At 42.0% G+C, this 15,283-nt stretch overlaps 1 protein-coding gene across 1 annotated transcript; it reads right to left on the bottom strand.

The window, feature by feature from the left end:
• Nucleotides 1-2,978: 2,978 nt before the first annotated feature.
• Nucleotides 2,979-14,764, bottom strand: LOC132651904 (stabilin-2-like). The gene is made up of 6 exons (XM_060376854.1): nt 14,748-14,764; nt 11,250-11,455; nt 9,540-9,626; nt 7,149-7,303; nt 5,089-5,228; nt 2,979-3,075 (listed from the first exon to the last, which is right to left on the bottom strand). The coding sequence occupies exons 1-6, from the start codon at nt 14,762-14,764 to the stop codon at nt 2,979-2,981; spliced, it is 702 nt and encodes a 233-aa protein (XP_060232837.1).
• Nucleotides 14,765-15,283: the final 519 nt, after the last annotated feature.

Genomic DNA, 15,283 nt, shown 5'->3' with positions numbered 1-15,283 from the left:
TAGTGTGTATAGAGAATACATGAGAGGTCGGGAGAGTCAACATGCCAGATAAAATAGAGAAATGATGGGACTAGAAGATCACACAGTCCTTGAGTTCTTGCCTAGACTTTGCAAGGCCCTAGGCTTGATCCCCTATGTAAACAAACAGATGGGAAATAAAAGAGCATTCCAGGGATTGGTGAGACTAGGAAGAGAAGTGCTGGAGTGGAGTGGTGGCATGGAGAGATGATGTGAGGGTCTGCTGGGTAGTGACAGGAGGGTTAGGTAGAAGTACCCTGGAAAAATGAGTCAGTCCTTGCATATCTGGATGAGCATTCTGAAGACACCATCAAGTGTACATATTATAAAGGTGGAAATGTGGTTAATAACCAGGTCAGAGACTTGGGTGGAGGGTGGCTCCCATGTAGGTGTCATGGGCTTTATGTGAAGAGGCAGGGGCACTGAGATAGATGTGATTCAGAGAAGTAGTGACCTGAGTATACTACCCAGTTTACCTTTACATTGTCATTGAGAAAGTCATCCGAAATTCCTGCAGGCCACTCATGACTATAAGGACAGCAGACCTCAACAAAGCAGCTCAGAACTTCCCAAGTCTTGGTATCCTGGATGAGCCCCTGACTGTACCCTCCTCACCTTCATGGTAGCATTACAACATAATAACATCCCTGTGAGTACAGTCTATCATTTGCCCATTTTACATATGATAACACTGAGTATTGAAACATGCCTAAGTCACCCAGCTTCCTCAGCATAGGAACCTAAGCTTTAGCTACTCTGTTCAACTGTGCACATGTCAGGTTACATTTTGGAGTTTTCATAACACCCATCTATTTAGGAGTCTCACTTGCCCTGGAAGTCAACATTTGCTTGTCAGGCCACATACTGATATTTTAGGAGTGTACAGTTGTGGGGACCCTGATCACCCAGTCCCTCAAAAGAAGTCACACATCTCCATACCAAACCATAATTGCACAACCCTGCCACTACTGCAACTAGAATCCTGGAGCTCTCAGGCAGAGCTTCAGGCAGGTGTCTTGGAGGGAGCATATAACATGGAGGATTACATGGCCACATGGCAGAAAATGGGGGCCATGGTGTTTTCCACTTCAATGATTCAGCAAGACATAAGTGGCCTAGGTTTGTAGCATCCTTGGACAGACAAAGCACCACAGACCAAGAGCCTAATAAGCAGGATCTTTTCCTTTTAGCAGACATAATCCTACACTGTCAAGTCTCAGGCAGAATGAAATCTTTGCTGTACCACATTTCACTCTCACTCTTACTCCTCTTGGCACTTGACCTTGGTCACCATGCCAGGGTATTACCTGTAACTACCACATATCTCAGTTTGTCTGATCCAGTTGTAGCTTACACCTGTTGTCTGGCTGCTCTGTTCATTCTCAAAAGTGTCTTGGTATGGATGATAAGGCTGCCACAGCTACAAGCTGATAGTGTGATGAGCAGGGCTGCATTACAGTAAGAATGCTGAGCTTTCTGCCCTTTACCAGGTCTAGAAACAATGCTCTCTGTGGCCATGGGTGGGTCAGCATGTGACGTTGAACTAGTCAGCCTCTGGGTCTCAGTGCCTTTATGTTTCCCAGAAATAGAGTCTTACAAGAGAAAAGATAGTCAGTTCCTGAATAACAGGATGATGTATGTCAAATGCTGAGCTGTTATGATTGTTCTATGTCTGGTTAGAACAGAATGAGGAACACACCAGTCACTTTCCAAATCATTTGTTCCAGCAAATTAAAAATAATGCAGGTGTCTTATAAAGAGCACTTAGCTTGAGTGTAGAAGTCTGGGTAGCAATAATTTTTAGCTTCTGTGTGACCTTGAATGAGTCACTTAACTGATAAGGCTCAATTTCCCTCAAAGATAAAGTAAAAATAAAATAAAAATAAAAAAAGGATTAGCATGAATGTTTTCTATCGGTTTTCTTCTTCTGGATTGAATCTCTCCATGGGATAATTCACTTCTAAAGTCTAGTTAGTGTTGGGTCCATGAAAGAAAGAGAGGAATGAAAGGAACAGAGGAATCATTCTCTGGTTATTGTGTGTCAGGGTCTATCTGGCTTGTGTCAAGGGTGACAACAAGCATGCAGATAGACTGCTTCTGTGAGATATCCACCAGCTTTCTCAACTACCTTCTCCTTTATCACTTACTTTCTTGTGATTAGTGTCTATGTGAATCTAGAATCACATGGGAGCTGGGTCTTGGAGCATGCCCTTAGAGAAATGTCTTGATTAGTTAATGTGGGAAGTACCATTTTAACAGTGGGCAGGACCCTGGGATCAGGGTCTTGGACTGAACAGAATGGAGAAAGTGGACTGGGTACACACATGTATTTGTCTATTGCTCTCTTCCTCTGACCATGGATGTTACATGGCCAGCTTCTTCAAACTTTTCCTGCCTCACTTTCTCTGCCATGATAAACTGAGTTTTAAATCAACTCTTTCTACCTTTAGCTGTTTCTGTAAGAGCTTTTAATCATTGCAATGGGAAAAAAAAAACAAACAAAAAAAAACAACTAAGACGTGTCCTTACTGTCTATGTAAAATATATTTCAGTTCTTTGGTGCCAGAATATGTGTTCTCTACCAACATAGTAATATGACCTTGAACTTTGTGAATTCAGTTCTTTTTGTTTCAGTTTCTTTGGAAAGGAATCTTAGAGCTTGTAAGGCACCAAGCTTTCTGCTCCTGTCGCTTTTATTTTTGTGTAGTTCAGTGAAGGAGTACATGGAGGCTTGCCATGAACAGCTATGGAATGGTTTGTGGACTAAAACTGGGGTTCAGAGACAAAAGGCTTTATTAAGGAAACACACATTCCACATTCAGGGCTTGAATGGGGTCTTTCTGTCTCCTCTGAGGCTCTTTCCTGAAGATAAAGTTAAATGATGGTAGTATCACTGTGGAGAGAGGAGAAATCCCTATGTCTGAGATGTTTTAGCCCCTGAAGACTAGAAAATGGCCATTTTACTCTTCACTAGAAATGGCATTGGCAAAACCAGTTTTTGCCTCAGAACAAAGAACACAGGCTTTACATTCTTTGTTGGCAGAAATATTTGAATCTCTGGAGAAAAAGAGAATCAAAGGCTAGGAGCAGTGTTGGTGCTGGCCAGTTGGTCCTGTTCTAGGTATAAACTGTCCCATAAGAGCAATGAGAGGCCTTCGGTCTCATTGTATAGTGTGAGGCAGATGAGATCCACACATTTTCTTAGAACCCAGAAGGAGCCTCCTCCTGCTTGCTCTCCAAGGCTGACAGAGATTTCTGAACTAAGACAGAGAGTAGAGCAGTTAATTTTTTCTACAATTTGTCTTATTTTGGCTTTAGTACATATATCCTTAGGTAGCCGAAAACTCTTTTATTGTCATATTCTAAAAGTAACATTTTTAGAGAGGTCATATGATTTTAAGATTTTAGTAATTTCCCAGGAGAGCAATATTGCTTTTTAAATATCACCTTAAAGTGAGTATGAGTTTTAAAGGGAAGTAAAACTGCTTTTTACAACAAGCAACAGCAAGTTTCAGAACATTCAAGCATGGCTTATATTTTTTAAAAAACATCCTTCCTGAGGTTGGGGATTTAGCTCAGTGGTAGAGCACTTGCCTAACAAGTGCAAGGCCCTTGGTTTGGTCCTCAGCTATGGAACAAAAAAAAAAAAAAAGAACCTTCCAAAGACCCCAGGTGATCTGGCCTATTACCTGGAAACCGTTAAGAATATGTCATATGCTGAAAAATTGTTGGCTGAGACTTATCAACCATCTAATTTTTAGTGAATGATTTATGTTTGTATTTTATGTGCCTGAGTGTTTTGTGTGCATTGTGTTTGTATGAATGAATGTGCATCTCATGCATGCAGTACTCTCAGACACCAGAAGAGGGCATCAGATTCCCTGGAACAGGAAATTCAGACCATTGTTAGTCTCCATAAGGGTATTGGGAAGGGAACTTGTGAGTTTGTGCATGAGTGTGTGTGTGGTTTTCCACTATAGCACTTTCAGAATGGAAGATGTCCTTGCTGGTATTTAAAGGTATTCTAGCAAGTACTATATCAATGAATCTATGAGCCAAAAAGGCAACATATTTCAAGATCAGCATAGCAGTATGCTTGAGTCTGACTGTATTAGAGTAGGTGTGCACTTGCACATTTGTTGCTTAGTATGGAGAAATGCCAGAGTGGTCAGAGACTGGGACAGGGATGCCAATGCCATGACTTGGTAACTGGGATACTATACCTCTGGAGAAAGGAGGTAATCGAGGGTGCCAACCTTCATATTATTTAATGCTTCATTACTTGGAACAAAAATTCTATATGAATCAACAAAGCCACCTGCATCTAAGGCACATCCAACCTTGGTTTCCTGCATTTGAAAAATAAAATTTAACAATATACCTTATTGAAAATAACATTTGAAATAGCTGCTAGAAAAACTATTGAAAATTGGCATCTCTGCTGATTTTACAGAGGACTTGACTCCATTCTTCTGAAATATATGAAAGCACGTACCTCTAATAAAAATTTGAACTTGCTGTATCTTGCTTGTAGTATTGTCATTTGGTTTGCTGAAAGGAGAGATTTTGTTCAAAAGTCAGTAAAAAAAAAATTTGGTAATATGAACCTTCATGTTGAGAGACATGGCAGAGTTAAGGTGAAGGTGTGAGTATGTATAAAAGGCTCTAGCCAACTGCTCTGTGTATACGAGTGTTTTGATTTGACAGGTCATGTAATCTGTGCACTCTATAACAGTCTCTGGCCATATCGTGCAGGTGAGTAAGAAGAAATTCATTACAATCATGACTATCCTCCAGGCAGCACAAGGAACGAACTGCAGTGACAACCTGGCACCAGGCAGAGTTGTCTGATCCAGCCATAAGTAGTTTAAGAAAACATTTATAAATCTTCTCCCACCCTAGCATGCCTTCCTTTCTCTCTGCAGAAACACCCAGTAGCCTACTGAAAATGCACAAACCAACCTGCCTTCTCTAGCTTGAGATCTTCCTTGTAAAACTTTCTACATAGATTTAACTCTCCAGGCAGCAAAGATGGTGGGGGTAGAAAGAACTCAAATGCACCTGACTTACCTTACCTGGGAGTTGCTCTCAAGTGTGGGCTCTATCTTGTCCATGGCACTATCCAGGATATGTACCAGCCCATTTAAAGCAACTCTGTTCCTCTGGATAATTTTCACTGTTTTGCCTTCGTAAAGGTTGAACTTTAATTGGTATTTAAAATACCAAAGAAAGAAAAAATAATGAATAAAATTAATACTGTGTTCTAGAAAGAACAATTCTGGGATTAGAAAATACAAGTTTTCTGGCTGTGAGACTTTGGATAAACCACACAATCTTACATGAGGACAAGGGGTCCCCCCTTGGCCCACTTTGCATGGTATGGTCATTGACATCACTGATGAGTATCACATTCAAATTTTGAGTTGGTAAATGTATGCTCTCCTCCACTAAGCTGCAAGCCCTAGGGTGTCACAGTTCAGTTGATTGTAAACACATTTCTTGATTTATCTCAGTGGTTCTCCATCTGTGAGCCAGGTCCCCTTTGGGGGTCTAAGGACACTTTCACAGGGGTCACATTTCAGCTATCCTGCATATCAGATATTTAGATTACACTTCATAACAATGGCAAAATTACAATTATGAAGTAGCAACATAATAAATTTGTGGTTGGGGGTCACCATAGTATGAGGAACTGTCTTAAAGGGTCACAGCATCAGGACAGTTGAGAACCACTCCTTTAACATATTACACAAAGAAGTTGAATAATACACAAATTATTTTCCTGAGAAACTGGAACTAATTGCTTTTCCTATTACGTTAAACCTAAGAATTACAGACAATAAATGTAATGAATGAATACATGGATATGTATACATATTCTCGAATATGAATACATGCTGTGTCACCTATATTCTGCTCTATCATAGCTATCATCCATCCTCACATTCACAGCATAGCAGATTGGTGTCACTCAGATCCACAATTGAAGCCTGGCTCAGATATTTTCTGTGACCTCTCCACTGCCAATAGGTGAACCAAGGATTCTGATGAATCCTCTTTTCCCAAGTTATTTTACATAACTCAAATAAAGGTTTACGCTGGTACTTAGCATGGAAAGAGCACCCATTGGTGCCAGCTCTTCATATTAAGGGGAATACAAGAAACAGCCCAGGACACAACCCATATAGGCACACCTGTTAATTGCATGTCACCAGCTTAGTTGAAACACAAAAAGTGTTGTGAAGGAAAGTGAGGTAGTCTGATTTAAAAAAAAAAAAAAAACACGAAAAAGAAAAACTGGAAGGATGATTGGAGAAGATACATCAGTGACAGGAACCCAAACCAAACACAATCTATTCATTTTCTTTTGTAAGAGGAATGCTGCTGCTTTGGAACCAGGGTTTCCAGGAAGCAGGCTAAGGCACTTTGTCTTCATGGTTGTGACAAGCCAGCCTGCTTTCATCTTGAGCTTGAAAGCCACCTTATAGTGAGGACAAACTAGGTCCATTACCATTTATGATTAAATATCTGTTTCTTAAGGATTAGGCTATGCCCTACCTCTAATCTTAACTTCAAATGGTTCTATACTGCCTGTTCCAGGAAACAGCATCCATGCCTTTGTTTCAAAAGGTTATTATGACCACTTGTTATGATTATGTCTGTGTTTCAGGAGGTTGTATGACCATCTAGTTATGCTAATGTTCTGCTTCTGTAACTATGCCTATTTGCCTGCCAATCCCCTATTTGAAACCCCCTACTTCTGAACTATAAAAACCCTTATCTCATTCATGTCCAATGCTGATCTCTTGAACCCCACCTTTAGAAAGAGGCAAGCCTGTGTACACAAAATTATAAAAGTGTAGTTTAATTAATTGCTTGCTTTAATTAATTTAACCAAGATGTTTTGGGTCAGTGGTCTCTATCCTCACATCTCTGGGTTTAGTAGTAGCAGGTGAGTGATAGTTGCCTTGAAAGCCAATTCATGGCAGACCGAAAGAGTCCCCTTTCTATAACAGTTCCTCCAAACCACTCTACAAATTTCCCCAAACCCCAATACAAAGTTCCCCAAAACCCCAATACAAAGCCCAGGTATTGCCTTGGTGCTGTCATGGGAGTAAAATCAGAGAAATTCTGACCTTATCTCTATTGAAGTTTTTCCCTGACTTCCCCATCAAGGTATAGAATGTATCAGGGTTATTTATTTGTTCAGTGCGCATTTGCCCAGCAATGATGTGGAGCTTCACGAGGCACCAAGCAGCCTCTTTTTCATCAAGAGCTCCTTTACCTAAGAAAAGAGAGCCACTTAGGGTGATGTCTGGAGAATATCTGGATAATACATTCCACTACTACATCATCAAAGACACCTAAGCTGGAGTGCTATGTTTCAGGTGAGCACAAGCCTTGAAGACAGTTGGAATCTGGAGAGTATGAGTTGATACACAGAGTATCAATTGACATGTATTCACGGTGGAACTGACATGGTATTGAGAAAAGAGCAATGGCTTCAAGGGGAGTAAGAGGGTACTAGGCATAGAGGAATCTAGAAAAGAGGACCAGAATGAAAACTTCTCAAGATTTTGTTTTTAAATGAAAAGAGAAGGTAGTCCTGGACTTGCAGATATGCACCACCCCAGGTTTTTAAAAGGTGTACTTATGTCACACAATCAAAGAGCAGACAGTAAAAAATAAAGAGCATATACAATGGAATGAGGATGCTCTGGAATAGTAAATTTATGGCACCAAATATGTATCTTGGTTATTCCTCCATTTTCTGACCCATCCCACCCATGGGCTAGTTGAATAGGGTCCACTTGAAAAAGGGAGTGGAAATTGGGGGACAGAGTCTTGAAGAATGGAAACAAGACAGATTCCTGATCAAGTCTCAATTTACTGAACGTACAAACAACATTTATAAAGAAAAGGCTACAAACAAACTTTTTTCACAGTAGCAACACATATGTGCCACCTGGCAAGGCTGGCAAGAATTCATTCAAGGTTACACAATGTTTGCTGTCTGGTTCGCACGGTTTCAGGGAGCTTGCTATCTACTTCTCAGGCTCAGAGCTTTTGCCTGCAGAGACCCACCACCAAGGACAGTCTCTGAGAAATGAAACTATGGATAAGACCTGCATCTGCCAAGGTCAGGAGGCAGAATTCCAAATACCAGACTCCTTCAATAGTCAACAATCATCAGATACAGTTTTAGTGTGTTCTCTACAAACTTTATATATTAAAGGGAAGGAGTCTCCTTCAAAAATATCTAGGATATAGGCTTGTTGACATTGTTTTTTTCTCCACAGCAGAGGAGACACAGGACATCTCTGGAGGTCACCAGTAGACCGACTCATCTTAGGTGGTTGAATGGCAATGGTTTATCCATTTGAAGGAGACTGCCTTATACTGGACTTTAACAGAAGGTAGCAAAAAACATCATCTGAGAACATCTTGGCTGAAGGCGAGCTAATGCAACATTAAAAAAAAAACAGTTTGTGGAGCAAGGAAAGCCATCAACAAATCATATCTTATTGTGAATGTGATTAAAGGATGGGAACAGATTCCATCCCAAGAACTCAGAAGAACTTGGCATCTTTAGTTATGGCTTTATCAAGAAAGATACAGATGTAAAAAAGTTGTGGTTAGAACACCATGGTTAGAAAAGGCTTCCAGCCATGTGACACATGAGATCTTACATGGAGGAACAAAGAGGCTGTTATGTGAGCCTATGAACATAAAGCCGGGATTGCACTGGAGAGTCATGTTAGAGATGTCAGAGCCCCGGATGCATGTAAAGGAGAGCTGCAGACATGACATGGAACCAGCATAAGAAAGAGAAGTGTGATGACCTCAACAAAGATCAAAGGAATGGGAGATTGGAAGAGTCATCTAAGCCAGGATTTTGAATTTGCTGGTATTTCCATATTTTGCCCCCTTTCCTCCCTTTGTGTGTTGGAAGTTATGTCACTTGCTTTGTGATTTTACAGGGGGTTTCAGATAAGCAATTTCCTTGTGTCTCAGAAGAGATTTTGGACTTTTAAACTGTCAAGACTGTGACGATTTCTGGGAATTTTGAAGTTGGATTGAATGTGTTTTGCCTTATGATAGGGTTACAAGCCTGTTGGGGGCCAGGGCGTGGAATGTGGTCCTCATTGGCTCACATGTTTGAATGTTTGGTTCCCAGTTGGTAGAACTGTTTAGGAAGGTTGGAGGAAGTGTGTCAGAGGGATGAACTTTGAAGTATTAAAAGCTTATGCCACACCCAGTCTCTCTCTCTCTTTCTCTGATGCCTGAGAGTCAAGATAAAAGAAAGCTCTCTGCTATTGCTCCATCATCATCCCTGCCTGCCACCATGCTCCCTGCCATGATGGCCACTATAAGCTGCTTCTGTCTTCACAGAAATAAAACAACAAATGAGACACCCCCCCATCCTTATCTTGAATGTGATAAATGTTTCTCACTTTAAATAAGGTACTACCTACTAAGGCCTTTTATACTGGCCCCTTAGAAGCGGACATCTTAGATACTCACATCAACCACTTTTAGTCCCTTGTCTGAGGATAGCAGCACAGTGAAGGTTCCCAGGTTGCTCAGTGGCCAGGCATAAGTTTTGTCTTAAAAGTCCAAATACAGAAAGAAAATGTCATGGTCAGAGGTGCATGGGTTTTGAGACTGCTCAGGGGGTCTGGAGTCAGGCCTAGTCCCTGTATGCCTTCTGCCTTCCATTTGCTCTGTGCTGTTCCTGGTAAACTGAGGCACTCAAAGAGCACATGGTCCTGTGATGTGCAAACCTCACATCTTCCCATTACTCTCTAGGAATTTCCCAGGAGACCTACCTGGGGCTTTCTAAGTGCTCTATTCTTAAAGGGCAAGGTGTGACAAGGCCATCTGGCAGGCCCACAGACCCTGATCAAGTACCTGGGTTGCTGAGCTGTTTCATCTTTACATGTAGAGATGCAAGTTCCACCCAAGGGCATCTCAGTGGAGACCATGATAGACCAACTGTTCCATTTGTGCCCTCTTGACAAGCAAAATATTTGAACAAAGGACTCCACATTTGCATTTTGCCCTGGACCTTGCAAGTTATGTAGTCTGCTGGTTTCCATTATCAGAGGATGCCAGGAGATTAGGACAGGCTCCATGCTCTCCTATATGAGCCAGGTACATGGCGAAGGTAAAAAGTAAGCTTTACCCTGTCTAAGAGCATGTGTGCAAACTTGAATGTGTGTGTGGATGTGTGTGGGTGTGGTCTGTATTTCATAGGACACTTGAACCTCCTTCCATTCTCATTAACCATCCTTAGGGTTCTTAGCTGAAGGTATGAATTACTGCAAGACTGTCTTTACACCCATGCCCTGTGGGTAACGCTTGATTTTCCCTAGGAGGTTTTGCAAAGAGTGGAGCATCACACAGAAGATAAAAATATTCAGAGAATACAGCATTGGCCTGCAAGGACACTGACTTCTTCCCTGTGTTCTTTCTGGGAGACTGTTTCAGCTTACTTGGCCAATTTTAACACAAATGCTGATATGTTAAGGTTTTTGTCTGGTCAGGTCTATGCTCTATCTATCTATCTATCTATCTATCTATCTATCTATCTATCTATCATTGATTGTTCATGTTTGTGTGAGATGTTATCCAGTGCTCTGATCAGCTATAATAATTTGTCCTTCTGGGGTGACAGTTGGTAGAAGGCATTTGTAAAACAAATGAGCATGTTGTGTTATCACACACTCACTCAGGCACAGAGAAGATCTGTTACTATGACAAATTAATTTGTGGCTTATAGCTAAGGGTACACACAAGCAGGTTTGATCCCATATTTAAATGACACCTTCCCTGCTGGGCATGGCTACCACCATGTGGCTGTCAGGATTCTTAATTTTCAGCACTCTTTAATGTTTATTCCTCCTTGAAAAACACAAGAAGTCAAGGGGAAAAGGGACAATGTTTTCCACTAGTGGCTGTCCCTATTGCTCTCATAGCTAGTCTGTTAATCTATGTGGTATCATGACCTTATCCACAGCTCTATTCCTGATAGTCTTTGCACTGCCAGTCTGTCTGTCAAAAAGCCCTCTCCTTGGAAACAGCTCTTCTGCCCCTCCCCATCACCCACCTAGCCTGTCCCTACAAGGACTAGTCCAAGTGCACCAGCCTTGCCTGCCCTCTTCTGCCTATTGTACCTTGCAGATACCCTGGCCTGGAAGAGTGCTGCCTTCAAGGAAGGAATTGCATACCCAGGATGGAGATGAAAGAGGTCAGCCTTCCTTGCCACATTCTTCTAGTTTCAGTATTTAATTCCCTATGTCTCTCCATGCTGTCTCCAAAGCAGATTAGGACTTCGCCCAAGTAACCTTTCTGGCAAATGCATCTGTAGAGGGGGTCAATAACATTCTCAGCGCCTTGGAGTCTCTTGAGGTGAGAGTATGCAGCCCAAAGCTTCCTTTCACATTTGAGGAGAAGAATAAGTAAGAACAGACTTTGTGTCACTAGCATACAACATGAGAATTCTTCCTGTGCTGCAAATGTGTCTAAACAATTGTCGAGCTATATTTTAGGTAATTGGACAGGAGAATTCGATACTACCATGGAGCAGCTGAGAGAGGCCATTGTCACAGTAAATTCTACCAGAGTGGACGCAGGACTAGCCACAGGATAATCAACATGGATTGCTGTAGCCAAGAATCATCTGAAGGAATGGGCGGGCATGGGAGCGTTAGCAGGCCTTCTGGTGTTGGTCTCCTTGGTTTGCCTGTGGTATATATGCAAGATTAGAGTCTCACAACAGTGTGATGCAGCCATGATCATTCAGGCCTTTACAGCCATTGAAGCAGGACATTCTCCCCAAGCATGGTTGGATACCATAAAAAGCTAAAATGATACGCTCAGAATGCGAGGCTAAGCACTGCACTCAGGGTCAGCCGCTTTGGACCCAGAGAAGAGCATGTCTGATTGCATGCAGGTTGATGCCCCAGGTCCCACCTCTGAGAAAAAGGTATCGGACGGGTCTGATGCTCTTTGGGTGGATGACACCTAAATGAACATCTGTACAAAGTCCCAATTTATTTCTAATATCAGAGATCAGACCTCTACTCTTGCCTGATGCGTCTAAAACAAAAAGGGGGAACTGTAGAGAGCTGCGGAATGCTATGCCTTAAAGATGGAGCTGGTTTCCGCCTTCCACCTTCCCGATGGTGAGTGCTCTCTGTCACGAAGAACTCCACATTTGGCTAAGGACGAGGATCTGGCTTGCTTCCATGTATGTGGACCTATCTGCATTGCCCACATGGCACACCTGGGTTGGCTACCCAGAGGCTATTTAAGCTGTGAGCTGGCTTTCCCCAGGGTCAGATGATTGTTCAAAGTTCCTGAATAAACTGCATTGAAAAAATAAAAATAAAGTAACCTTTTAGCAAAAAAAAAAAAAAAAAAAAAAAAAAAAAAAGAACAGGGTTGGAGAAGCAGAGACTCAGTGCTCCCTCAATCTCAGACCCTGTCTTCTCTCCTTGCCTTTCTTGATGGGTTTAGATAATATAATGTGTGCACGTATGATCACTAGAGAGCTTTGTGTGTTCTCTAGAATTAATTTCCAAAGTGTGGTCCAGATAGCATCCATGTCAAAATCACCTATAATGTTTGCTACAAATGTAGATTCAAGAATAAACTGCCCATGACCAAGGATGATAGCCAACGTGGTCAGCTGTAGAATCACCATGGAGACAACTCTATGAACATGCCTGAGTGAGGGTCTCTAGATTACTCTAACTGATGAGGGAAAGCACACTTTAACTGTGGGTGGCACCATTCACAGGACTAGGATTCTGGGGTAAACAAAATGGAGAAGGAAGTGTGCAAAAACAAGCAATCATCACTCTCTCTGCTTCCTGTAACAAGTGTTCATCACACTCTCTCTGCTTCCTGCACATAAGCGATTATCACTCTGTTCCCTGACATGCAGGTGCAGCTGCCTCTAAGGCTCCTAGTTAAGGACTTCTTCACCACAATGGAAGTTTCCTCCTAACTGTGAGGCCAAGTGTACCCTCCTTTCTTAAGCTGCTTTTGTAAGAGTACTTTATCACAATAACAGAAAAAGAAGTGAACATGCTACAAAGGCAGCCTGCAGGCCAGTAAGACTCAGAACCATCCACATACAGTACATGGACCCTGCTTTCTCCCTTCCCAGCAGAGGTTTCTCCTTCCTCAGGAAAGCCTCCTCAGAAATTTGCCTCAATAGTCTCATAAGAAAAAGAGGTAAAGATGTGCTGGCTGAGCCTGGCCACAGTCTGATAACTAGCTCTTGAGGCCCCTGCAGGAAAACATCCACTGACAGCATTTGGCACTCTGAGTGCAATATCATTGTGCCTTGGCTAATTTCATACTACTACCATGTTGTCAACAAGCCTGGAAAATTCGTGAAAATTTAACCCTCAGCTCTGAATCAGGAAGCACTGACCACTGTTTTCAGAAAGTTCACAGTGGAAACTGAGAAAGCATGTAAGATGTTGACTCCAACCAGGAGCCAAACAGGGGCATGAGAACAATCTTCCAGAGAGAAAGGCTAAGGGGACTACAGAGATACTTGTTGGTTCCCACCACAGCATAGACGAGATGGGTTAGGGCTATATTCCAGATTAAACTAATCTCTCATGAACCCAGCTGCAAATAAATACCATCTCTTGGAAAACAGATGTATTTTCAAATCAGTTGGGCAAACCTCTCCAAGCCCTGCTGCCTGGATTGCAGCAGTAACCTTTTTGTTTGTTTGTTTGTTTTTTATTTTTACTTTTTGTTGGACTTTTTTTGTAATATTTTTAATATTAGTTTCAGTTTAACTTTGTATCCCTGCTGTATTCCCCTCTCTCATTTCCTCCCAATCCCACCCTCTCTCTATCATCTCCTCCCTGCCTCTTTCCAAGTCCACTGATAGGGGAGGACCTCCTCCCATTTCATCTGACCCCAGTTTATCAGGTATCTTCAGGCCTGGCTGCAAAGTTCTCCTCTGTGTTCTAGCAGAGCTGCTCCTCTCTTGGGGAGGGGAGAAGTCAAAAAGCCCACCACTGCTTTCATGTCAGAAACAGTCCCTATTTCTCTTATTAGGGTACCCACTTGAATACTGTGCTACCATGGGCTACATCTAAGCAGAGGTTCTAGATTATATCCATATATGGTCCTTGGTTGGAGAAAGAGTCTCATAAAAGGTCCCTGTTTCCAGATATATTTGGTCCTTATGAAGCTCCTCCCTCTCCTGGTCATATTTAGTCCTACTCCTTTCTTAAGGTTTCTTGCACTCTGCTGAATTTTGGTTATGAGTCGTAATATCTGCTTTGATACATTGCTAGGTAGGCTCTTTCAGAGGTCTTTTGTGGTAGGTTCCTGTCCTGTTACTTGTTTTCTCCAACATCTACTGCCATTGCTGTTCTGTTCTCCCATCTACCCTTTGATGAACCTCAAAGTGACTTCCTCAGAAAAGAAACTTGTTAGCAGTATGTGTTAACCCTTCTGACCCTTTACTCTTACAGAATAATATAGAAGAATTGGGTATCTGCTGCTCACCACAGCGCTGGAAGCATTCAACTGATACATGTTTTAAATAGTATCTCAGTATGTTGTCCAGGCTAGAATCCTACCTCAGCTTTGCAGATTCTGGGATACAGTTATACAGCAGCAATGTTCTCTTCTCTCTTTAAAAAGGTTGCTGTAGGTTTCCTCAGGCTGTTCACTTTATTGGCAGTTACCTGAGCTCCTCCCCCATTTCTGGACATATCAGTTCTTCTCTCCTGTCAAGGCCCATCTTATTTTCACAAAATAGATTTCATAGGGCAGTTTCCACAGTTTTTCTGGCAGGGGTCTCCTGGCAGACACACCTGACCATCCCCTTGGTAGCTTTCTTGGCATGCACAACTGTGCCAATTTGGTCCCAGGTAGGAACAGCTTGCTTGCATGAGGGTGGAAGATATTTTTTAAACATAGTTTGATAGCTTGAGAGAAGGTGAGACAAGAGGTGGTTAGCATTCTCAGAGATGAAGAAGAGAGAAACATAGTGCCAGGCAGCAGTGGTTCAAATGCATCACAGACATCAAGGCAGTTGGACAGTATTCAGAAAGAATGCATCTTCTTATGCTGTCTGATCACACTGCTCTGCCAACACAGATTCACAGAGGAACAACAGAAACTATAAGTGCCTATGAAAACTCTGTATGTGCTAGATAATGGAAGGGGATCTGCCAAGACTCCAAGATTTCTTAGCTTTCTACCTGGAACTTTGTCAATT

This window comes from Meriones unguiculatus (genome assembly GCF_030254825.1).
Source record: "Meriones unguiculatus strain TT.TT164.6M chromosome Y unlocalized genomic scaffold, Bangor_MerUng_6.1 ChrY_unordered_Scaffold_35, whole genome shotgun sequence".
NCBI lineage: Eukaryota > Metazoa > Chordata > Mammalia > Rodentia > Muridae > Meriones > Meriones unguiculatus.
The sequence above is the reverse complement of the archived record's forward strand: the minus strand, read 5'-3'. Positions and strand labels throughout refer to the sequence as shown.